Raw genomic sequence first — 23,593 nt, forward strand, 5'->3', positions numbered from 1 at the left:
TCATCCATCCACGGATTGCTGTGAACCACTGTGTAATACTTCTTGTGTGTGTTGCAGGGTCAACAGGACCCTGTGGAGGGAGATGAGGCGGACAGAGGGGCCAGAGGGGCTGAAGGAGCAGGCGGCCCCGCGACCAGCGCCGGGACAGTTGCAGCAGCAGCAGCCAACACCACAGCCAGTCCGGGAAAACAGTCATCAAGCGGCGAGCGCAAATCCAAGAAGGAATCCAAGGATAAAGACAAATGTGTCATTTTGTAACATAGAGTGTGTGTGTGTGCGTGGAGTGCGTGAGTGTGTGTTTGGCGCATGAGGAGACACTAACAAGAGGATTTGCTTCCCAAACCACTGGTGCCTGCTATCCTCTATCCTCAGCCGACGTCAAGAGGAAGGACGACGACGACGACTTCCCCGCATCTTTTGACCGAGTCAGCCAACCTTTGTTACAAGTTGCACAGTGCACTATATTCGTCATGGTGGCTATCTTTTATAGCGATAGACAGCGTCATCTCCGCAAACACAAACAGTCATCATGTTGTCCTCAGCTTTTTTATTCTTGTTGTAAAAAGGAAAAGTAGACCCGCTTACCTGTTAAGTGAGCTGCTGATGCCAAGATGAACTTTTTTCTGCACATTGACATTTTTTTTTAAACATTAAAAGGGATTCTTCTCTACAAGAGGTATTAGGGCTACACGAAAAAGAAAAAAATACAAAGAGAATAAAGTCATACAAATGCCATAATAAAGTTATAATTGCGAGAATAAAATCTAAATCTTACATGAAAAAAACGTATTGGTATTAAAATACAGTATTACAAGAATGAGATAATACAAAAACGCAACATGCCATCATGTTGCATTATTCATATTTCACAATATTACTTTTTAAAAAATTACTTTACATATATTTATTTAGAATTAAGGCCTACTGTTAAGCAAATATTGTAATATTATGTAATGTTACAAGATTAAAGTTGTAAAAAATGTCCCATTTTTTACGAGAACAAACATAATTCCATCCATCCATCCATTTTCTATGCCGCTTATCCTCACAAGGGTAGCGGGGGTATGCTGGAGCCTATCCCAGCTGACTTTTGGGCGAGAGGCAGGGCGCACCCTGGACTGGACAAACAGAATTTTACTCAACTAAAGGAGAAGAAAAGATCATATTACTACAAGTAAAAAGCCATTTAACTTTGCAAGATTAAATCTGCCTTTCATGGCAGAGGCCATCCGGTGTAAAAACTAAGCCAAAACCTCTCATGCTATTGATTCGCCGTGGAGACCCCTGACAGGGAAATAGCCAAAATTAAAAAAAAAGAGAAAGATGTTTTTTTCCCCCATATTAAGAAATAATCTTACACGGAAAAAAATGGTCATATTATGTGAATAGGATTCCAAAAAAGTCATATGTTAAGAGATGAAAAGCATAAGGTGTGTTGATTCTCACAATGTTATTGTCCAATCTTCCAAGAGAGCTTTTCTTTAAACGTTACTTTATTCTTGTAATAGTACAACGTTATTACTTTTACAACATTATGACTTTATTTTTGTTTTATTAGGTCTTTATTCTTGTCGTTTTGAATTTCGTTTGTAATATCACGACATTTGTCACCTCATTTATGTATCTTTGACTTTATTCATGTAATATTAAGATTATATTCTCGTATTTATTTTGTTTTTTTTTTGCTGTTACTTTAGTGTCATCACATTTTTGCCTTTTTCTTTTTAACATTAAGATTTCGTCCTGAAATTATGACTTTATTCTCCTCGCAGGTTTTTTTCTTGTAATATTACGACATTATTCTTGCCACTGTTCATCTTTCTTCTTGGTTGCTTGTATTTACGTGTCCTGTGATTGACTGGTGCCCCAAAGTTAGCTGGAATAGGCTCCAGGCCAACCAATGACCCTATTGAGGAGTATTAAGTAGTGCGGATGGGTAAATTTGACCCTTTTATAGCAAAAATACATGAAACAAAATGTCATGAAATTGCAAGATTAGAGCTGTAAAATTACTAGAGATTACAGGGATTAATTGGTAAAGTTACAAAAACAAATCTGTGATCTTTAGTAATATTACAACTACAGTACAATCATGGAAAATTAGTATTTTTTTTCCTTTAAATGTCACTACAAGTATATTTTTCTCTCAGAGTGGCCCTAATACTCCTGTGTAATTCTGCTTTTTCTGCCTGTTGGAAATGAATACATGATAGTGCTTTTTTGTGTTTCGCAACTGAGAAGGCTATGTTTGGGTGATGCCACATATATACAGTGGCGTGAAAAAGTGTTTGCCCCCTTCCTGATTTCTTATTTTTTTTGCATGTTTGTCAGACTTAAAGGTTTCAGATCATCAAACACATTTAAATATTAGTCAATGACAACACAACTGAACACAAAGTGCTGTTTTTAAATGCAACTTTTTATTATTAAGGGATAAAAAAAATCCAAACCTACAGTACATGGCCCTGTGTGAAAAAGTGATTCCCCCCTAAACCTAATAACTGGTTGGGTCACCCTTAGCAGCAACAACTGCAATCAAGTGTTACATACAGCGCTGTAGAGGAATTTTGGCTCGCTCATCGTTGCAGAATTGTTGTAATTCAGCCACATTGGAGGGTTTTCCAGCTTTTTAAGGTCATGCCACAGCATCTCAATAGATTCAGGTCAGGAAGTCAAGACTTTGACTAGGCCACTCCAAAGTCTTCATTTTGTTTCTCTTCAGCCATCCAGAGGTGGACTTGCTGGTGTGTTTTGGATCATTTTCCTGCTGCAGAACCCAAGTTGGTTTCAGCTTGAGGTCACGAACAGATGGTCGGACATTTTTCTCCAGGATTTTTTGGTAGACAGCAGAATTGATGGTTCCATTTATCACAGCAAGTCTTCCAGGTCCTGAAGCAGCAAAACAGCCCCAGACCATCACACTACCACCACCATATTTTACTGTTGGTATGATGTTCTTTTTCTGAAATGCGGCATTGCTTTTACCCCAAATGTAATGGGACACACACCTTCCAAAAAGTTAAACTTTTATCTCGTCAGACCACAGAGTATTTTCCCAAAGGTCTTGGGGATCATCAAGATGTTTTCTGGCAAAATTGAGACAAGCCTTAATGTTCTTTTTGTTCAGAAGTGGTTTTCGTCTTGGAACTCTGCCATGCAGGCCGTTTTCGTCTTTGTTATGGTGGAGTCATGACCACTGACCTTAACTGAGGCAAGTGAGGCCTGCAGTTCTTTGGATGTTGTTGAGGGGTCTTTTGTGACCTCTTGAATGAGTCGTCACTGTGCTCCTGGGGTCATTTTGATTGGCCGGCCACTCCTGGGAAGGTTCACCACTGTTACATGTTTTCACCACTTGTGGACAATGGCTCTCACCGTGGTTCGCTGGAGTCCCAAAGCTTTAGAAATGGCTTTATAACCTTTTCCAGACTGATAGATCTCAATTAATCTAAGTTAAGTTACATTTTAACAGAGGGGGCAATCACCTTTTCCACACAGGGCCATGTAGGTTTGGGGTTTTTTCCCCTTATAATAATAAAAAGTTTCATTTAAAAACTGCATTTTGTGTTCAGTTGTGTTGTCATTGACTAATACTTAAAATAGTTTGATGATCTGAAACATTTAAGTGTGAGAAACATAAAAAAAAAAAATCGGGAATGGTGCAAACACTTTTTCCACACCACTGTACATGCATACAGGTGCGGCTCAATAAATCTGAATATCACGTAAAAGTTATTTGATTTCAGTTCAGACTAAGAGACCAGTTAAAGGCTCAGGAAGTTTTTGCAGTTCATTTGCTTAACCAGTAATTTACAATAGTGAACTCTTTAACAATTGAATTTTTTAGCCATAAGCTATAATCATCAAAAGTATTAAGAAATACATTGAAACATTTCACTGTGTGTGGTGAATGTATAGAATGTAATAGCTTCACTTTTTGGAAATGAATGAGTTTTTTGAAGATATTTAAATGTATTGAGAAGCACCTGTGCATACATATACACTGTAACTATGTTAACATTGCTCATCACAGTTTGGCCTTACCACAGTGTGTGCATTGTTGTGTTCTGCTCATTTTGAATGTGTTCCCTTGTGTGGTAGTCACTGAGCATCCAGCCAATTTGGAGGATGACCAAATCTTTTACACAACGCGAGTTAAGGACTTTTTTGGGATCGAATTGAGCGACACAGACATAAAGAGACAGGCGACATCTCACCCAGGCACATGTTAATATTTCTTTTCTGGAAGGCTAAAGTCTTCTTCTGGCAAGGTCACCCTCATAGACATTTGTGAAGCTGTAGCAAAACGCACAGACGTGCGTTGTCTACAGGCCATGATGTACATAGTATCTTTTACAGGAAGTAGCCGAGACCTTTTTCTATCTACACATTCCAGACGGATGCCTTGACTCATGTCTTCTCTCTGTCGTCCAAACGAGCAAGGGAGGGAGGGATGGAGGGAATAAGGGAAGGGTGGTTGTCAGGGTGAGGTCTTTGCAGCTCTTGGAAAATGGTGTCCACTTTTGTGCAGGCTTTTAGAACCCATCAGGTCGGGACAGCTTCCCTGGAGGATGACACGGAGGTGACAGGCTACCTACTGTGAGGAGTAACTCCTCTCTTGAGCTTTTAAAAAAAAAAAAAAAAATGTACATGACGCCTTATGACATTTGGACATATTTTGTAGGACAAGTACAGGCAGAGCAGTGTGAGACAATCCATGCATGTAAGACATGAATATCGGAACTACTCAGGCCTTTTTTCTGAAGGGATGCATTCAAGCTGGAGGGTCTTTTTCAAGCTTTGTATGGGGAGCCTGCAGTTACAGCTTGAAGTATCTCTGCATGCACACACACGACAGATTTTAGACAAAATGAAGAAGTTGACACTGAACAAAGCTGCTCCTGCATGCGTTCATGTGGACTACCTAAAAAGTACATTATAAAAACTATCAGCGTTCTTTCAACAGGGTTTTACTTGCAGCGAATATAAAAATTCAACAGCCCACTTCCCGCAGTTCCTGAAATCCATGTACAATTCAGTTGATTAACAAAGTACTTGATTGGTAAAAAGATATGTGTTGGTATAAAGAATGCACCGTTTATCATCATCATTTTATAAATCTGTCAGATTGCAAGGGCACCTCCCATGTTTGGTCCTTTTCAGGTCACCCCCTAGATTTTCAGTTTGATTTAGGTCTAAGCTATAGCTGGGCCATTCCAACATGTAATTGATTTACAGTAAGTGTGTTTTGGTTTTTGTTCCGCTAAAAGCAGTTGCCTGGAGGTTTTGTGCCAAAGATTCCTTTTGGAATTATGGCCAAAAACGTTCCAACTTTCAATTTCCACATCCTTTTGAGATGTTAGATGTGTTCTTTCCCATATTTTATTGTTGTTGAATGGTAAAATCACTGTTGTGCACCATGCCTTGGAAATCAATGTAAGTTTCTCTTTTGGTTAGAATTAGAATAATTCGGCTGGGGACGCCACAGCGAGTCAATCGCTGACGTTGTGGCTTGTTTTACACCGGCTGCCCTTCCTGGCACAACTCTGGCCTGAAATTGAACCCGTATGCCCCGCCATGAAAGCAGCGTGTATCATTACACCACCAGTTTATTAATATTATTAAATGCTAATGATTGTATTTTATTTAAAATATAAAAAAGCAATCATCTGGTGTGTAATAGTACACACTTCTTCCAAGCAGACGGCGTGGGTTAAATTCCCACCCAGGGCCCCAAAACCTGGAGAAGACCAGTGCCGGTCCCAAGCCCGGATAAATGCGAGTGTTACATCACTCATGCCATTTTTGTTCTGTAACAGTTTTTTTTTTTTTACCTTTGTGGTATATATACACTTGTGTGTATATATGTTTTTACTAAAAATGTGGCGGGGGGAGGGGGCAACCTTTTGTATTACTTCTGTTCATCAGCTCAGTGAAGGAGGCTTACATTTTAAAAAAAAAAGTAATCACATTGGTGAGGGTTTGTCTTTTGATAAGTGAGCAGAGCCTTTTTTTTTAATTATTTTTGACTTACCACGATCCCATCCGTTATTCCCCTCAGTTTTTAATGTTTCCTAGTCAAATGTGTATGTTTCACACCTGACAAGTTCAATTGATAAGGATTTTATTGTGTCATTGTACTTGGTTTGCATTGTATAAAGTGATATTGAGGTAAATGCTGTAAAATGTGTACACGTTGGAACTTAGTAGTGGTTGTCGTTTGTTTTTTGCACTGTCACGTTAATATGCACTAAGAGCAAAGCAACATACCTCATTTTGTATGGAACATGACAAAGTGTGCAAAGGGCCCTTCAGGGGTGCCTTTTAAAAGCAGACTAATGGCCACAAGAGTTATCTAAACTTGGTAGCAATCTTACAAGCCAGCTGATATATGAGTTGAACATTATGAAAAGGGCTGTTTTAAATGTTCTGGCTTTTAAAGAGCAACTTAATGAGAATTTGTTGCAAATTATGTCCAGGTTAGTTGAAAACACAACCCAAGTGCTGTACACTTCCAAGGGAGGGAGACACACACACACACACACACACACACACACACTTTTGTGTTGTATGGGAAAATGTTGACAGAAATGCTTTGTTGGCCATGGCAATGTTCTCATGTATGACCTGTTATTTTTTTCATTTCCTGTTGTATTCAAACATGGGAGGTTAACTCGTTTGTGCTTTCATTTTGCATCCCTTTACATCAATGACCAAATAATGTATGTAGCCTTTCACATTGCAGTCACATTATGTAAATGGTGATATATATATATATTTAACTAAATGCCTTATAGACGAGGGACATTCAACCGAATTAGAATTACTGAGATAATAAAAAGATTTAAGAGCAATCATCAGTTGTCATCATTTGTAAAAGTCAGCATCAGATGCTCTATGGTAACACATTGTTTTATTTCAGATGCTCCAGTCCAACTAAGTATGAAAGGTATGCAAGCATCTGTTACAGCTTTAAATTCCAGGTTTTTATATAAAACCATGAAACAAATATTCCTTGATGTGCTACATGACTGTAAAATTACTTTTGCAAACATGACTGCCTTCATTAAATTGAAAAGAAAAAACATGTTAAAAACAAAAACAGGTATTTACTATGTGACAACTGCAAGAGAAATGAAGTTCAAAATGTGTTACCAAGACTATATCTGTACAATATGCTCTGAAATACAATTAACACACAAATCTGTTGAATGGTTGTCCAGACAGCGAAAATGGCAGAAGTAGCCTACAATGAACATTTTATACAAAATAAAATTGGATAACATTGTGGTGCCACCTAAAAGCGATGTTATTCTTAAAAAAAGGAAGAAGAAGAAGAAGAAAAAAAAAAAGAGGCTTAGGATAGTCCACAGTTTGAATTGTTTTTAAGTGGCAGGCCTTGGTCGACATTAGAACGGTCGAGTTGCCTTGAAGGACTTAAACCCGCCCGTGTTGCCACCAGTGGGAATAGAGCTGCTGGTGATTTGTACTATCCGACTCATCCCAGAGGAGTGACTGGGGGGGGGAAAATAGACCAGAGATTGAGGGGGGTCAATATGACATTTCAGTAAAAACTGGACCAGAAATCATCTAAAAATCTGAGGTGGTTTTACCCAGAAGGTGACATCATGCTGCCCCGGCTATTGCTCATCCTGCGGCTGTTAGAGAAACCTCCGCCTTGAGAAGCCGAGCCTCCATTCCACTCCTTCCTCATGGCTTGCTCCCTGTTGTGACGCTCCACCACCACCTGGCGGCCTGAGTTAAAAGGCTGCAGGGACAGATGAGCAGTCAGTTGCCAGTCTTCATTAATAGACATCATAGCCAAAAGCAATGCATTGTGATATAAGAGATATATCACAGACCTGATCATTCATCACCATTGGTCTTCCCCCATCACGTTCATTAAAAGAACCCCTCCCTCGGCTGACCGAGGAACCTCCTCTGAGTGAAGGACCAAGGCCGTCTCTACCTGAGCGTTCTGCACGCATTCGCATGGGTCCACTGTGCAAACCACAACACCAATAATAAGTGGAAAGCAACAAAAGAGTGAACATTAGCCGCCAGTAGTCAGAAAAGTAGTTTTAGGATACCGTAAATCCCCCTTGTTGGCATTCATGCTAGCTTCATTCTTCCAGCTGTGGCTTCCATCCCTTGGGGACCGGGGGTGCGACATGTTGCCGGACATTCTGTTTCCCACTGGTCGGTTGTGCATGTGAACGGGCCGTCTCTCATCTCGATCCCTGCGGTCGGTGTCACGCAGTTCAGTGCGTGAAGAAGACGGGTCGGCCCTGCGCACCACTTCAAAATTCTTGGGGTAGCGCTCAAAGCCAGCGCCCGCTGTCTGAGGAGAGGGGCGGCTCTTCTTTGCATCTGGCTCCCCTTCAAATTGGTTACGCCTGGGAAGAAAGAAGCTTGCATTAAAAAGGGACTAATCATAATTCCATGTCACATTTTTCTGCTGATAACTAAACCATGAGAGTACATTTTCAACTTCTGCATCCTGAATAATTGAACACGTGTACCTGTCATATGCGTTGGGCTGCTCCACAGCCGCCTGTGGGAACCGACCCTTCTCACGCGGGTTGTAGTTGGAGAAGCGATTATGTTGCCGGTTGAAGTTAGGGCCTTGGTTTGGACGCCCATCAGACACACTCGATTGAATTTTCTTATTGCTGTTCCAGAATGTATTGTCTCTCCGACTAAAATGTCAAATACAAACATTGTGGATTTATTGTACTGCTGTAAAAGAATTTTTTAAATAAGCTCTTACTATTTAAATACTGTAATTGAATCTAGGGGTGTCCTGATACAACTTTTTCACTTCCAATCCGATACAGATACAGATACAGCAGCCTTGAATAATCGTCTGATACCGATAAGCATGAATCATACATACTTTTGACTTATTTTGTAGTATGGAATGTTAGAAAAGACTTGATCAAGTGATATTAAAAAATAATTAGCAACAATAGGTATGAGGAAAAACAGACCCATTTACTGCTTGAAGCATCTGGGTTCTGGAATTGACTGCTTGTATCAGCCCAATATCTGATATTCAATATCGGATCGGGGCAACTCTACATAAAATTTTAAAAGGCACAAGTGATGTGCCATACAGCAAGAAAACAGGTTAAATCAATACTTGTTTATTTAGCTATTTTTATGCTTGAAAATGCTGAATGTAGGCAAAAAGGTATGTAACATTTGCTTAAATATGCATTTTTTTTTTTACTAAACGGCCATATTCAACCATGAAACAGCATGGTTTAATATATTTTTTAAAAACCATAATAGAGTGAAGCCGCGGAATTTGAAGCATGAAGTGACGAAATTACTGTAAGTTGTTGCTCTATTTCCATTTCTATAGCTCATTCATGTGTGCTCCTTTGTTTCATGTGAACTGACGGCTAGACAAGTGAATGAACTTCCTGTATATGAAACACATTGTTAGTGCATTGCAGTTTCACCACAAACAACAAACACAAAGCGAGAAGTCTACACACCTCTGTTCAATATCACGACCTCTTTTGAGATTCCTCTTCTCTTGCTCAAAGCGGAGGTGCTCCTGCTGCCGTCTGAGTTCCTGTTCACGGACCATTTGTTCTGCCTCCTTACGTCGCTCCTAAACAAAAACGGCACACACTAATAAAAACATTGCTACGAAGATTTGTGCTATTAAAGTGAAGAAATTCAAGCAATTAGGACAAAAGCACTTCAAATCGAGTTTATAGTGCAGATGTGATCCATCCAATATGCCAAAGTAAAACTAAATGATTCATTACATCCATTAATTGTTCTTCCCTCCACAAGCAGCTGACTTGGTATACATACATGCTCTATGCGAATTCGCTCTCTTTCAAGCTTTTCCCTCTCAAAGCGCTCTCTCTCCAGTTTTTGTCTTTCCATCTCCAGCCTTTGTCGCTCGCGGAAGAGGTTCTCCCGCTCTTCACACTCGCGTTCCCGGCGCACCTGTTCCGCAATTTCACGGTGCCTAAAAAGTCAGGAAAGCACAATTAACATGAGACGCAAATATCATTTGACATTTTCTTAGTAATCCATAAAATATCCACATTTGTCGGATGCTCCAAGGACCCAGTTAGCGACTTGGCAGTCAAGGTGAATTATTCGGCAGCTTAAGACCAATGAGATACACATTTGTTAACTTGTCATATTTATTTTTGTTGGCAATGCATGTCAAAACAAATAATTTCTTGCCAATAGTAACAAGAAAAAAAGAACTTTGCTAATATAAAAATGCTGACAGATCTGTCACTGACAAGCGCAGTGATAAGGAGTGAGCAGATATGTGCCAAAATGGCAGTTCTGACAAAGTGTCTTGTGGCACAGCAGTCACGCTAACAAAAGCTTTAATAATTGGAGCGTGCAGCACCGTTCTCATACTGAACAACGGCAGCACGCTGTTTCATCTTATGCACTCCTCTTTAAACTGAGATGTTAAAAAAACAGGTGCACCACACCTCGACACCGGGGCCACGAGGCTGAGTTGCCTGTACGCATATAGACTTTTCGTTCGATTTTAGGCCCTCACTTAAAATCCGGAGGCATGTAGGTTTGGATTTTTTTCCCCCTGAATGATAAGTTTAATTTAAAAACTGCGTTTTGTGTTCAGTTGTGTTGTCATTGACAAATATGTAATTTAGTTTGATCTGAAAACATTTAAAGCGCGACAAACATGCAAAAAAAATACATCAAAGAGGGGTCAAACACCTTTTCACACCAGTGTATGTACAGTGTGGGAAAAGGGATAAAGCGGAGGGCTTTTTGCCAGCCAGCATGTGTGCGCGTACACACTGTGCAAATAGTATTGAAAAAACATGGCCCATAAGGGCGGATTGTCCCTCGCAGGGTGGACTAACGGGACACAGTTTTACAGTTGCATTCCTTGTAGTTACCAGTGTGGGATGAGTTGGAAAGTATCTTGCTTGCCAACTTCAAGCCCTCAAAAGTAAGTGGAGGGACACCAATTATTCTTTCTGCAGTCCTTTCTTGATCATAGTCTATTTTGTACGCAGTTCTGATTCAATGACTTCCGTGCAAAACTGTGGCAGGTCATGCATCCTCAGAAGCCACAAAAGCTAAATACTCTGCTGGGCATTTAAAGCGAGCGTCTGGAAGCACTTTGTCTTTCACGTAGTTGAAGGCAAAAATTAGCTGGACAAGAGCCAGATAATATGCAAGCTTTGTCATACAAGCTTAAAATATTTTGGGAACACGGCAAATATGAAAAATCACATAGCATGTTTCCACTCAAACGAGTGGCGACCAGAGAACCATTGAGCAGGTGATTCATTTTCCACCCCACTCGGAAAAGGCGCTGTTATGTCACCGTAACAGCGCACTTCATTACTGATGTCTGGAAGCTAGCGTCAGAGATTCCCAGCCCTAGTGTCCATGCCCGAGCAGCCTCAACTGGCTCCTCTCGATGTGTAGGAGCAGATTCTCTACTCTGAGCCCCTCCTGAATGACCAAGCTCCTCATCCTCTCTTAGGGTTTTAGTCCAGCCACCCTACGGAGGAAACTCATTTCAGCCGCTTGCACCCACGATCCCGTTCTTTCAGTCACGACTCAAAGCTCATGACCATAGGTGAGGGTGGGAACATAGATCAACCGGTAAATTAAAACGTTGCCTTCCAGCTCACCTCTCTCTTCACCACGACTGTCCGGTAAAGCGACAGCATTACTGCAGACGCAGCACTGATCGACCTGTCGACCTCAAGGTCCAACCTTCCCTCACTCATGAACAAGACCCAGAGATATTTTAACTCCTCCACCTGGGGCAGGACCTCACTCCTAACACGAAGAGTGCTACCCATCCTTTTCAGAATGAGAACCATGGTCTTGGATTTGGAGGTGCCGAGTCTCATCCCAGAAGTTTCACACTCTGCTGCAAACCGCCCCAGTAAAAGCTGAAGGTCACAGCCTGGTCAACACCACATCGGAAACCACAACTTCAAATTCAGGGTGCAGTGTTTCCTAATCCATACACCAACTATTGCCCACGTAGAAATAGACTACACCGCCTTTTTCCCCCCACGTGTTAGCTCCATTATGCAGTCGGCTGGGTGGAGGTGAAAGTCCAGCAGCTGTAGCAAGCAGTCAGGGATGCACTAAGGCGAGCATTAAATTGAAACAGAGCAGCAGAACGTGCGAAGTCCTTGTTGGTCTGTTTTGTTTGGCAGAGAGCGCAGATTAGCAAAACGAATCAATTAGTTTCACCAAGATGTTAATGTTAAAATCTTGTCTCGTCCTCGTAGACCCAATCTTGTGTATAGTCTCAACCGGCCCTGCATGGCCAAAGTGTTGACAGACATTCATGTACATATAATTGCGATTGTGTGTACCTGCGCATCTCTGTGGCTCTACGATAGCGCTCCATTCGGTCGCGGGTCTTCTGCTCCATTATCTTCTTAAAAGGAAGAAAGCCTTCCACCTTTGGAAATGGCCGCTGTTTCCCTTTAATCATCTCCAACTGGGGGGAGAAGCGATAATCAAGTCACACGTAATAATGATTAAACCAAATTAATACACAAAAATAGAAAATACCTCTTCAGGAGGAATCAGCCATTTGGGACGCCTTTGAACATTCATGTTGACAAAAGGCTGGAACAAAAGAGGGGAACAGACGCATCAAGGACATCCAGTAAAGAGAAGTGTGTGTATGTGCATCAAAAAAATATGTGAAGAGTCTTACCTTGTCAAAATACCTTGTTTTTCTAAAAGGTCTCATTTTGACAAAATTAGACTTTCCTTTGGTCTGCTCATCGTCCTCCATATCACCTGGACTCTTTGCCCCTGAGCAAGAAAAAAAACCCAGAATACTGTGTTAAACTGAGTTCCATATCTAAAATTATCAAAATGACGAGAGGACTAAAACCTACGTCCACGGGACCTGTCATCTCTCTTTGAAGGACCTGGAGCTGAATTAGTAGAACCAGAATCAGATTTGCCACCTTTTGCTGCCTTTGATGAATCTTTGTCCTTTTCCACTGATTTCTTGTCTTCTTTTTTGTGAGGTGGCTGTAATCTACATGTAATTGAGAGCATGTGTAAGTCATCAGGAAAGTAGTTATTTTTTATATTTTTATTCAATCACTCACTTGGACAGCTTCATCGCTGCCGAACTGCGCTTTTCACTTGACTTGCTACCCGCTTTCTCATCCATATCAGTCTTAGAAGAATCTTTTTTAAAGGGGTAATTCTTGGCCTACAAAAATACACAATGACTATAAAAGTGCAACTCAAACATGACAAGCACACAATAAAATGAGCTGTTACATGTTTTGAAGGTCTAATTCTTTAAACTTACACTTTCAACATATATTTCCTGTCCATCGAGCTCAGTGCAGTCCAGTTGAGAGATGCATCGTGTCACCTCTGCGCTAGAAGACATTGTCACCAGCCCGTAACACTTTGAACCAGGGCTGCGTGCATTCGTTAGCACCTTGGCACTTAAAACCTATCAGAAAGAAATTTTGTCATTCACACAATATGGGGCTAAAAGTGTCAATAAGACAACTAATGATGGGGCCGATCCGACCTGGTATCAGGTTCTGATAACAGCGTAATTCACACATCGGAAATTTCCGATACCACCTGTGGAGATTTCCGATCCATAAGCCATGTTTGTGCCTAAGTGTTGTCAAGCAAGCGCAAAACAAGCCCAAAACAATATCAGTGAAGGATGCGCTCCACACGCACTGCAGCCATCCTTTTTCAATCACACCCACACAAAAAAAAAGAATGTGGCAGCCCAGAAGTAGTGCGTTGTTGTCCAACTGCAGCCGTGAAAGCATCAGGCTGCATGTGTGGAGACAGCTAAGCTCATTATTCCAGCTACATTTTCTGATATTCCTCAGGAGTGGCTGTGATTGACCTTTACCTGTTTTGTTCAATAAAGCGATTGTCGACCACCTCCTTGTCATTCTTATAGCGTCTGTAGACGCAACAATAATAAAGCGAGCAGAGCTCTGGTATCAGAATAGCATCCTATCTGCAGATATCCAAATTCTGCCATCAGGATCGGACGTGAAAAAATGTGGATTGGCGTTTCCCTAAAGATGACATATACCAAACACTGCTACTACTTACCTTCCCATATTTGCCAAACAGGTTCTTCAAATCTGCTGCTTTGGTGTTGAAGGATAGGCCGCTCACCCAAATGTTAAGAGAAGAGCTGCTGATGCTGCTGCTGCTGCCGCCAACAACTGTTTTTTCCACAACACATTCAGCAAGCAGTGGGTATTAAAAAAAAAAAAAGCATCAAAAGTAATTATGCCAATGTTTCTGAAAACATACCGTTTTCATCCTTTGCAGCTTTACCATCTCTGTCTCGTGAAGAGCTACAAAGCAAAATTTGCCACAAGAAACGGCCAATGAGCTTTAGCAACAAAATAGTCATGCGAAGTCACAATAAAACCTCTTTCGGGAATATAACAAGACATTGTGTTGTACAAAGAAAAAAAATCCTGTGAGCAAGGTGTAGATTTGACAATGTCTCAAAGGCTTCAGAGCTTTTCCAGTGGTGATGGGTCAGATGTCAGCCAATTTATTTCCTTGAATGAACTCTTCAGGTTTGTGGAACTTCAGTGAATAAAAAAAACAAAAAACAACTGCCATCAAGGGAACTAATGGTGATTAAAAGCGCTTCTGCCAAAAATGAGGAAGGCTTAACAGCGCTGGAACAGGGAAAGTAACAAAGTAAAGAGGGTTTTTTCGACTCCTGGGTATTGTTGCAATTTATGCCAAAAATAAATGAGGGTGAGCAAACGGCAGGATTGGGATCATCAGTGAACACTTCCCTTAAGGCCAAAAAAAAAAATCTTGAGGCTAGCCACAATCTCGCGCTCTTATAGAGGTGAACTTGATAGTAGTATCAAAGAACTGACATAGAAAGACAAACCTCTTTGCTTGACCTGATACTCCCGTAGAGGGGCCTTTCTTCACAGAATCCTTTTCTTCATCTCCTGCTTCAGCTTTCTTCATGGCCTCTCTGCAGTCCTTAGAGTGCTCGTCCCATGATTCATCATGATCTTTCTTACCAACTTTGTCTTCTATCTTCATATCATCTGGGCTCATCCCGGCAGAGGCCTCGGGCTCATCGGTACCCTTCTCAGCCTCTGAATCTGGAAGTTTCACATGTTTACCTGTGTCCAGAAGATCATCGCCATCAACATCCAAGGTGATGGCATCTTCATTTTGGATCGACACAGATAGGTGATCATCCTCAGCTTCTTTAGATGAATTCATAGCTTCAGCAGTCATCTCTTCTTCAGACTCCAGCTCGGGCTCCCCATCGAAGTCACCCTCAGCCCCTGCGTCGGGCTCAGCTTCTCCGTCGACGTCGGGCTCAACCTCTGCGTCGACGCCGGGCTCAGCGTCGAGCTCAGCCTCTGCGTTGACGTCGGCCTCAGCCTCTCTGTCGGGCTGAGCATCTCTGTCGGGATCAGCCTCATCATCAACCTGTGGCTCGTAGTCTGCTTTGGCCTCTTGTTCAGCATCTGCAACCCCCTCTGGCTCTGCATCTATATCAGCATCCACCTTTGGCTCGGCATCCGCCTCAGCCACCACAGCCTCTGTCTCTGGTTCAACCTCAGCCGTCGTCTCAGCCTCTGACTGAGTGATGTCCTCGCAGAGTGCAGGCTTACATTTGCCGTGTGTACCATCATCTGTATCAGTTACATCTGAGGGGATTAATAAGGATACACATGGCAAAAACAACTTTTAACATGGGCATGTCGCATGTTTCTTGACCTAAAAGTAGAATAGAAAGCACATTTAGTGTTAGTGGTCATCTAGGGCGTAGACACCACAGGAAGACACAAACACACAATCTTCATTGAACGGGAGTGTGGACTCAGTGTTCTTCATTTCCTTAAAGGCCTCCAGTTAAGACGAGTCAGAGTGTGTACTTCCAGATGTCTCCCAAAAGGTGGGGCAAATCTCCTAATGGGAGCATCAAACCAGAAATCATGGAGAGGAAAGTCTCAAATCATTCATCCTCAAGACATCATAGTGTTCAGTCCATTAAAGGTCATCTGCACGTTTGAAAATAAGTTTCTGAAGTCCATCTTTCTTTGATGATCATCTTTCACTAGAGTCCAAAAATGCTGAAATGTGTCCAGAGGGAAACACACAGCTGTGTGCATATCATCTCTTTAACCAAAAGTCTTGATGTTGCTGTCCAAGTCCCATTTAACTGTCACACTAACATAGGGCTTGTCGCTCTTCTCCAAAAAAACCCAAAAAACAAGCATTGCACCAACATGTGCGGTGGAGATGAATTAATTATTTGGAGAGTCCCGTGATGTTCCATTTGCCTCATCCACCAAGGCATCTTGATCTTTTAACATGATTTTGTAGATTTTCCAGCCTCGGGCCATCTCACACAATGAGCGCTTTAATAAGAGTCCAGTTGACTAGAATTCCGCTGACTTCACATTTAGGTGTCCATTGTTCCAGACAAAAATGTCAAGAGGAACTGGTGATTATTCTTAAAAAGCGTCCACAAATTCTTCAAATTGTTTTATAATTGATTGGACCACATAACCAGATTGTATCCTCTGCATGCTGTGACTCCAGTAATGTGGCCGCTGTATGCCCGATACAGTGGAAGCTTGTGTGCAATCCAAATAAAAGCTGGAATTTTAGTGCAACCCATTTCCAGCGCAACAAATTTGCAGGATGCATACAAAATGACTTCAACAAGGAGTCTCTAAAAATACTGTAACATTAAATGTCTCATTTTAGTGTGCTGTAAAACGGAAAATTAAGCCTCTATTAAATTGAAAAACAAACATGCACAAGAGTTTCTTGCCAGCACATGGACAAGATGTCATTTTAAACAGACATTATTGTGCCAGCATACATACCTCTCTCTGAGTCACACCCCTCTGATTCCTAAAAAAAAAAGATTATTATAATTATTATTATGCAACAAGATATTCCAAGCAATTTTTTGTTATCAAAAAGAAATACTTTTAATGTCTGCTAGACTTCTTGACAATCTTTCTTCACTTCTCATTTTAAAGCAAGTTACCCATCAACTTGTTCGTAAAAATATAATAAATGAAATGGGTGGGCTATTTTGTAATAATATCTTGGGGTTATATTCATATTTATGTTGATATACACGGACAGTTACAAGCGGCCCTATGAGGGCAGCCATAACTGCGATGTGGCTCTCAATGAAAAGGAGTTTGACACCCCTAAAACCTCGGTTCCCAAAGTGGGGTACGCCAAAAATTAAAAACAATTAGCGCCTAACACTCAATTACGAGTACGTCTGAATGCCTCATGGCACAATGGAGAATGGAGCAGAAAGCAGCAAGGCGACAGCACACAATGTTGTTCATTGCTCTGTGTGCATCACATGAACAAATAAGTTTGATGGTTATTTTGTGCAATAAGAATGTTTAATCTCAAAGATTTTATTTATATTGATTGGTGTTGCAATCCCTGCACGGTGCAGCGGTGAAAACCTGTCACTATGTGAGGGGCTTTATCGTTGCTTGTATGTGTTTTTGTACTTCAGATACTGCTTGACCGTGATTGTGAAACTGTCCCCTTCAATGTGATAAAGCATTATGCAGATTTAAACCATAGCCATAGTCAGCGGACAAAAAAAGTGATGCGCAAATCCAAGCCATTCAAACAGAAGAATGCCAACATCAGACTGGAATAAAAGGTATGTAGGATGATTAGTTATCAATTTATGAGTGCTCATGTGAAACTTTTTCAAAATGTAACCATGCAAAATACACATTTTGACCCGGAATTACTTTAAAATTAATTAACCAATTGAGTATGGTCGATATTTATAAAAGATATTTTGGATGATTACTTATCTATGTATTAGTGCTCGTTTGAAATGTTATCCAAAATGTGACAAATGTGGCAAAATACACAATTTTGACCCAAAATTACTGTGAAATGAATACCAATTAATTGTGTTCAAAACTTCAAGTTAATTAATATCAAAAGATGTACATTTCAGCAAGTTTTGGTCCTGGGGGAGCACCCACATTTAGTTCTTGAGCTAGAGAAGTTATGGATATCCTGTCTTAAGTACACAGTATGTGTGAATGCGTGTAATGCTAAAGATAGAATACGCCAAAATAGAGTGACAAAGACAACAAGAGCATCGAAACAACAACGGACAAGTATGCCACTTACCTTGGAAGGCATATCATCTTCCGTGGTAGTGTCTACATCTGAGTCCATTTTCCTTCCTAAAAAGTGGAATCCAAACATTCAAAATTGTGCTGGTGTTTTTGGAAAACACAGTCCTCGTGATGTAAACAAGAGACTACCTTTGCCTTTTCCACTTTTACGAGTAGATGTGCCTACTGGAGGAACGTGTATTTCAATACTGCCAGTGTCTCCCTCTTCATTTTCAATAGCCTGAAACATAGTTAAAGTCATTCAAGACAATCGAGGATACGTAATACCCACCACAGTTACATCATATTAAACTGCAACCTTCCATGTTATTTGTACGAAAAAAACGTTAAGGCTTGTACAGGAACGTAGACACTATTAATCACCTGGCAAATCAGCATATTTGTGATACAGGAAATAGCTCTGGCAAAAACGGAAAAGCAAAACGTCACACGACTGCGACAATAACCATACTTTAGTTTCAAAGGACAAATACGGAAAAAATACGGAACAAAGACCACGTCTGACTACATTCGTCTCGGTGGTCCCCCCATACTTCATTTTCAATCGACAAACCCAGCATCCAATTAAAACCAGTTTCGCTGATTTGAGTGTCGTGTTTTCTGTTTCGACATGGCTACTGTTAGCAAACACTGATAAAATGCTATCATTGAGCGACGCTTACATGTCGTAATATGTTTGCTTCCATTTGTTGCGTATGTGCACAAACTCAGAAGATGCGCCTTTCTACAACACGTTCTGGCGTTTGTGTAATATTTAATTGTGTAAATGTTTAATGACAATCACCTCGTAGGTTAACTAGCTCACATGCTAACAACTGGCTAACGTTAGCGGCTGTGCTACGCATTCCTCCCCTGAAGCCGTGTACTATTTTATACACACACGACATTGGTTATTTTTACCCGTTTCAGCCTGGCGAGAAGCACACTCTTAACACCCGACGTGTCCAAACACCTTCGTTTCAGTTCAGATTTAAGGTCAACGACCCTTAATTCGGATATCTTTCTCATAGCCATGGAAATGGCCCCCGACGCCATTTTAACGACTAACTTCAATTCGCCTGCGCAGACTGAATTCGTGTCAGTCTTCTTCCTTGCTGTTTTTATGGACTTCCTTTCACCGCAACAGTGCCACACACTGGAGTGGAGAGCCGACTGAGCCCAACTGTATTACAATGGCCGTATATGACATGCTTAACGATTTCAGGTGCATAACATAACCATAAACTTAATTCTCATTAAATGCGTTGGGTAAGGGCAAACCTTCATGCTGTTGTAAGTAAAACAACATTTGTTTCCTCTTAGAGTACTATTTTATTACTACTCTATTCAGTATCGTGACAATAGTGTCAGAGCGTCGTCCTTTTTTGCCTCAGGCCACTACCTAAAAGTAGGTGCTACACTTAAGGCTAACATATAACTCCCAGTAGGAGTGGAAAACAGGAACGCACACAAAAAGGAGAATAAGGTCCCAGGAAAACCAGGAAAAATAAGGATAAACTATATAGACCTCAACAGTCATGTAGAACATGAAACTTAACGTGGGCTACAGTTACTTGGCTGAAATTCTACTCAAATATGAGTAAAAGTACAAGACTAATGATCTACTCAAGTAAAATAAAAAAGTAAACTATTTGGAGTGTCCTCACAGTAAAAGTTCTTTTACTGAAGTTATAAAGTTATCACTCTTTAAATCAATATACTGTACTTAATATACAATTTACTTACTTTACAAGTGTAAATAAAGTATAAATAAAGACATACTCACACAAAACTAGTGGTAAAGATCACGGACAAAAAACATAACAATGTCAGTGCATGTCATATGAAATAAGGCAAGCGCATATCAATAGCATAGGGTTTAGTGGATGCTGCCAGATATGTATTTATGATTGAATTCTTAGTTGCAGCTAAAGGCCCTCTCAAAATCTTGCTATGACCACCAGAGGGCGCAAAGGTACTGACAAAGCGATTTCTTGGACAATATGTGCATAACATCGGTCCTCAGATCATAATCTATTGCCCTTGGTAAAAAATTAAAAAAAATAAAAGAAAGAAATTTATGACCACAGGCCCCTCTGGCAGGATGAATCAAACTGTCGTAAAAGTGTCGTAAACTGAGGCTAAACTGCCCTCTGGCGCCCCCATGTGGCAATGAAACAAGCTGAGTATAGAAGGCAGCGAACAGACGACCTGCTGGGTAAACAACAGTGGACGACTAGAGAAGCAGGAATGGGAACTTCGTCGAGGGCTAACAGTGAGACATTTCTATCTTATCAAATAGACACACTTTAGATATGTTCTACTGTCATTCTAGAATTGAACCGAAATGACCGCGAAGCTAAATGGCTGCGTAAAGCCCTCTATTTGCTTAGTGTAGATAGCTAGCCTTCACGTTAGCTTCGCGCTTAGCCCTTCAGGGCCCATTGCTTTCGATGTTGCTCTCTCATCGCTTGTGTTGTCAGTTTCGCCATCCCAGCCTTTAAATAACAATTCTGTGTAGGCCTAAACAGTCACGGCGAGGTTTATCTCTGATATGTCTGTCTCGTTTTGCTGTCTGTCGTTGTTTTGTACCGGATTTAACCTGTCGTCACGGAAAGGATGGTGACACATTTCGCAAACAGCATTTAGAAGCAGATATTTGTAGTCTTTGTTGTCTTATGTGTGGGGTATGTGGAGTAGTCTCAGGCTAAGTGGCTAGCTCCACATCTATTTCTATTTATTCTTGATGGACGTCGTATTATAGCAAAGGTGTCGCTCGTCCTGCTTTCTGCGTTTCCGCGAAACAAGTTAGTCGCTTCGACAACGCTTGTGGAGAGATATCCAGAAAGACAGCTGATAGTCACTGTCGTCATATAAACTGTGCCACACAGATAGTCTCGATTATGTTAAATTTACCAAATGAACACATTCCGATTTCACCAGGCCGAGAGGCAGTTATTGCCGTTCGCATCTTGACTTATCCACAGCTGCAAGTGCCATGACACCATATTTTCGCTAGCACCAGAAGCCATGTTGGCACCGAATATATCGCCATTTGGTGTCACCGAGCAGAAATGTATATTCTTAGTCTACACGCCTATGGCATTTTGTCCTGTGCCGTCTGATGCATCTAAAATGTATGCCGTTGCTTCGCTTTAAAGACTCTCACGCCGCATGCAAAATATGCATCCTAAGTGGGCGTCATTGCTGAGACATGCTGGCACTAAATAGTAAGACCAAAAAAGAAATGAACATCACAGCATATCGTTATTAATCCAAAATCCGATGACAATATGTGTCTAGCCAACAGTACATGAAATTACAAAAGAGAAATGTAAGCAGGGGTTGAGCAAGTGCGATGATCTCATAATATCATTGCTTCATCGTTTACTTTCCGACCATCCCTTACAGTAAATGTTTAATACTTTGCAACTGTTTATAATATGAATGAGCTGCATACTTTGTTCTTGGATTGAGGTGGAATCTGGGAAATCGGTTTGAATCCTAAATAGGCATAGGCCGGTATGAGATTCTTATGGTATGATAACCTTGGGCGAAAAAGATCATGGTTTCACTGTACTATAATTACAGCTATAAAATGTGTAATTTAGAAATATTAAAAAGAGCAAAAAAGGCAAGTTAAAACAGTCATTTTAAAAACCATATAATAGATAATTTAAAAAAAACGAAATAAATGTAAAAAAAAATGCAGTTAGGCCTCATTATGGCCTAGTGGTTAGCATGTTGCCCACACTGTTGGGCAGATCTGCATTTGTATCTCCGTTTGGACTTTGCATGTTCTCTCCGTGTGTGCGTTTTCCTCGGGTACTCTGGTTTCCTTCCAAAAATATTCAAAAAATATGCATGTTAAGTTAATTGGAGACTCCATAGGTATGAATGTTGTGTGTGTGTGCCCTGCGATTGGCTGGCGACCAGTCCAGGGTGTACCCCGCCTCTCACCCGAAGTCAGCTGGGATAGGCTCCAGCATACCCCCGCAACCCGAGGATAAGCGGTATAGAAAATGAATGAATAAAATGCAGTCTGCTGTGGCTAATCTCGCAACTCTCAAATCTCAAATCAAGTAGCTCGAGAAGGTCATAACATAAATCGTGGTGAATGTGCAGGTCACACTTTTCCACAAAAGTCCGTTTTTGGGTCATGTGGTTGATGTTAGCACCTGAGGTGTTGTCAAGTGGTTGTTCCATGTTCAGTGGAAAGTAAACAGTTTATCCCACTGATCCTTGACTCCTGTCTCGTTCTGAATCACATCCCCACATTTGGTGGCCCTCGACGTGAGTAATATGCGACAGCGCGGCCGTACCGTTGCCGTTTAATGTTAACAAGGCAGCTAATGCCGGTGCGACGTACGCCCGAGTCTTTGCAACACAGCACAGACCTGTGGTTTCAGCTAGAGCTACAACAATTCATTGATTAATCGATGGTTAATTGATTACCCAATTAATTGACTATTTTCCAAAGTCTATTAACTATTTTGGTTTTCGATTGTTTCTCTGATTTAAATATGTATCCTCTGATTTCAGCCTCTGAAATGTGAATATTTTTTAAATTTCCTTAGTCATATCCATGAAAGCAGACCTATTATCTTTGTGTTTTAGCCAAAGCAAGATATTCACACACATCAGCTTTGACTTTGGAAAACAGCGATGGGCATTTTTGCCGCTTTTCTGATATGTTGCGGACTCAACCACTAACTGTAGCTGTTTGCTTCTTACTCATTTGGTCCATCTATGGCCTAACCGATTACTCCATTAATTGAAAACGATTATTTTTATGTATTGTTTTACTGAAGCTATTTGACAAAATTGAGATATTTGTAGTGTTTAACAATATTTTAACAGAATATTCAAGCAGCAACCTGGTGTTTGTGCACTTATTTGTTCTGTCAGTTGAAGTCTTCCAATTCTCAATGAAAAGGCGGAAATTAAAAATGTGGGGGATTTTCTATTCGTCAAAAAAATAATCGACCGACCAATCGGCTATTAAAATAATCGTTAGTTGCAGCCCTAGTTTCAACACATTGAAGCCCAGTTCCGACTGCGAGGAATAACACGGGACGTGACAAAGTGTTTTTGGTGGTTTTGTAGCTGACTTTTTCATACCGTGGTATACCTTGAAACCGGTAACCAGCCCCTGCCTAATCCTAAGCAAGTGTTATGATCTTTCATCGTTTTACATCATAGCTTTTCTGTCCGTGAGGTCCGTCAGAACACTGTGGAGGTCGTCGTCTTGGAGAAGTCTTTGACCAGTGAAAAATGTTAGAGCGTTTTGAATTAGCTAAGAAATGAAATTGTTATTGTACAGCATTATAAACATTGAGCACGTTTTGGCGTTTGTGATGCCTGTTTGTTATGTTTGGGAATTTGGAATCAAATTTTACTCATTTGGGTTTATGGTC

General features: G+C 40.9%; 3 protein-coding genes across 7 annotated transcripts in view; 2 read left to right on the forward strand and 1 right to left on the reverse strand.

Annotated features, from left to right (window-relative positions):
* Positions 1-6,869, forward strand: part of mindy2 (MINDY lysine 48 deubiquitinase 2) — a 27,396-nt gene extending 20,527 nt beyond the window's left edge. Inside the window, exon 9 of the mRNA XM_054770522.1 lies at positions 58-6,869. Coding sequence (XP_054626497.1) covers positions 58-258 — 201 coding nt within the window. The 3' untranslated portion in view covers positions 259-6,869. The remainder of the gene's footprint in view (positions 1-57) is intronic.
* Positions 4,949-19,265, reverse strand: sltm (SAFB-like, transcription modulator). The gene is made up of 20 exons (XM_054770521.1): positions 19,098-19,265; positions 18,327-18,417; positions 18,190-18,245; positions 16,887-16,914; positions 14,918-15,698; positions 14,314-14,357; positions 14,107-14,222; positions 13,325-13,474; positions 13,116-13,222; positions 12,897-13,042; positions 12,710-12,810; positions 12,562-12,618; positions 12,360-12,487; positions 9,829-9,988; positions 9,501-9,619; positions 8,520-8,696; positions 8,088-8,393; positions 7,860-7,998; positions 7,611-7,765; positions 4,949-7,512 (listed from the first exon to the last, which is right to left on the reverse strand). The coding sequence occupies exons 1-20, from the start codon at positions 19,230-19,232 to the stop codon at positions 7,407-7,409; spliced, it is 3,102 nt and encodes a 1,033-aa protein (XP_054626496.1). The 5' UTR covers positions 19,233-19,265; the 3' UTR covers positions 4,949-7,406.
* A 1,076-nt stretch (positions 19,266-20,341) lies between these two features.
* The window catches only part of rnf111 (ring finger protein 111), a 33,822-nt gene continuing 30,570 nt past the window's right edge, over positions 20,342-23,593 (forward strand). For all 5 annotated transcript variants that reach the window (XM_054769856.1, XM_054769858.1, XM_054769857.1 and 2 more), the window contains exon 1: positions 20,342-20,451. The gene's annotated coding sequence lies outside the window, so the exon portion shown is untranslated. The remainder of the gene's footprint in view (positions 20,452-23,593) is intronic.

The sequence above is a fragment of the Dunckerocampus dactyliophorus genome, chromosome 3, assembly GCF_027744805.1.
Source record: "Dunckerocampus dactyliophorus isolate RoL2022-P2 chromosome 3, RoL_Ddac_1.1, whole genome shotgun sequence".
Lineage (NCBI taxonomy): Eukaryota > Metazoa > Chordata > Actinopteri > Syngnathiformes > Syngnathidae > Dunckerocampus > Dunckerocampus dactyliophorus.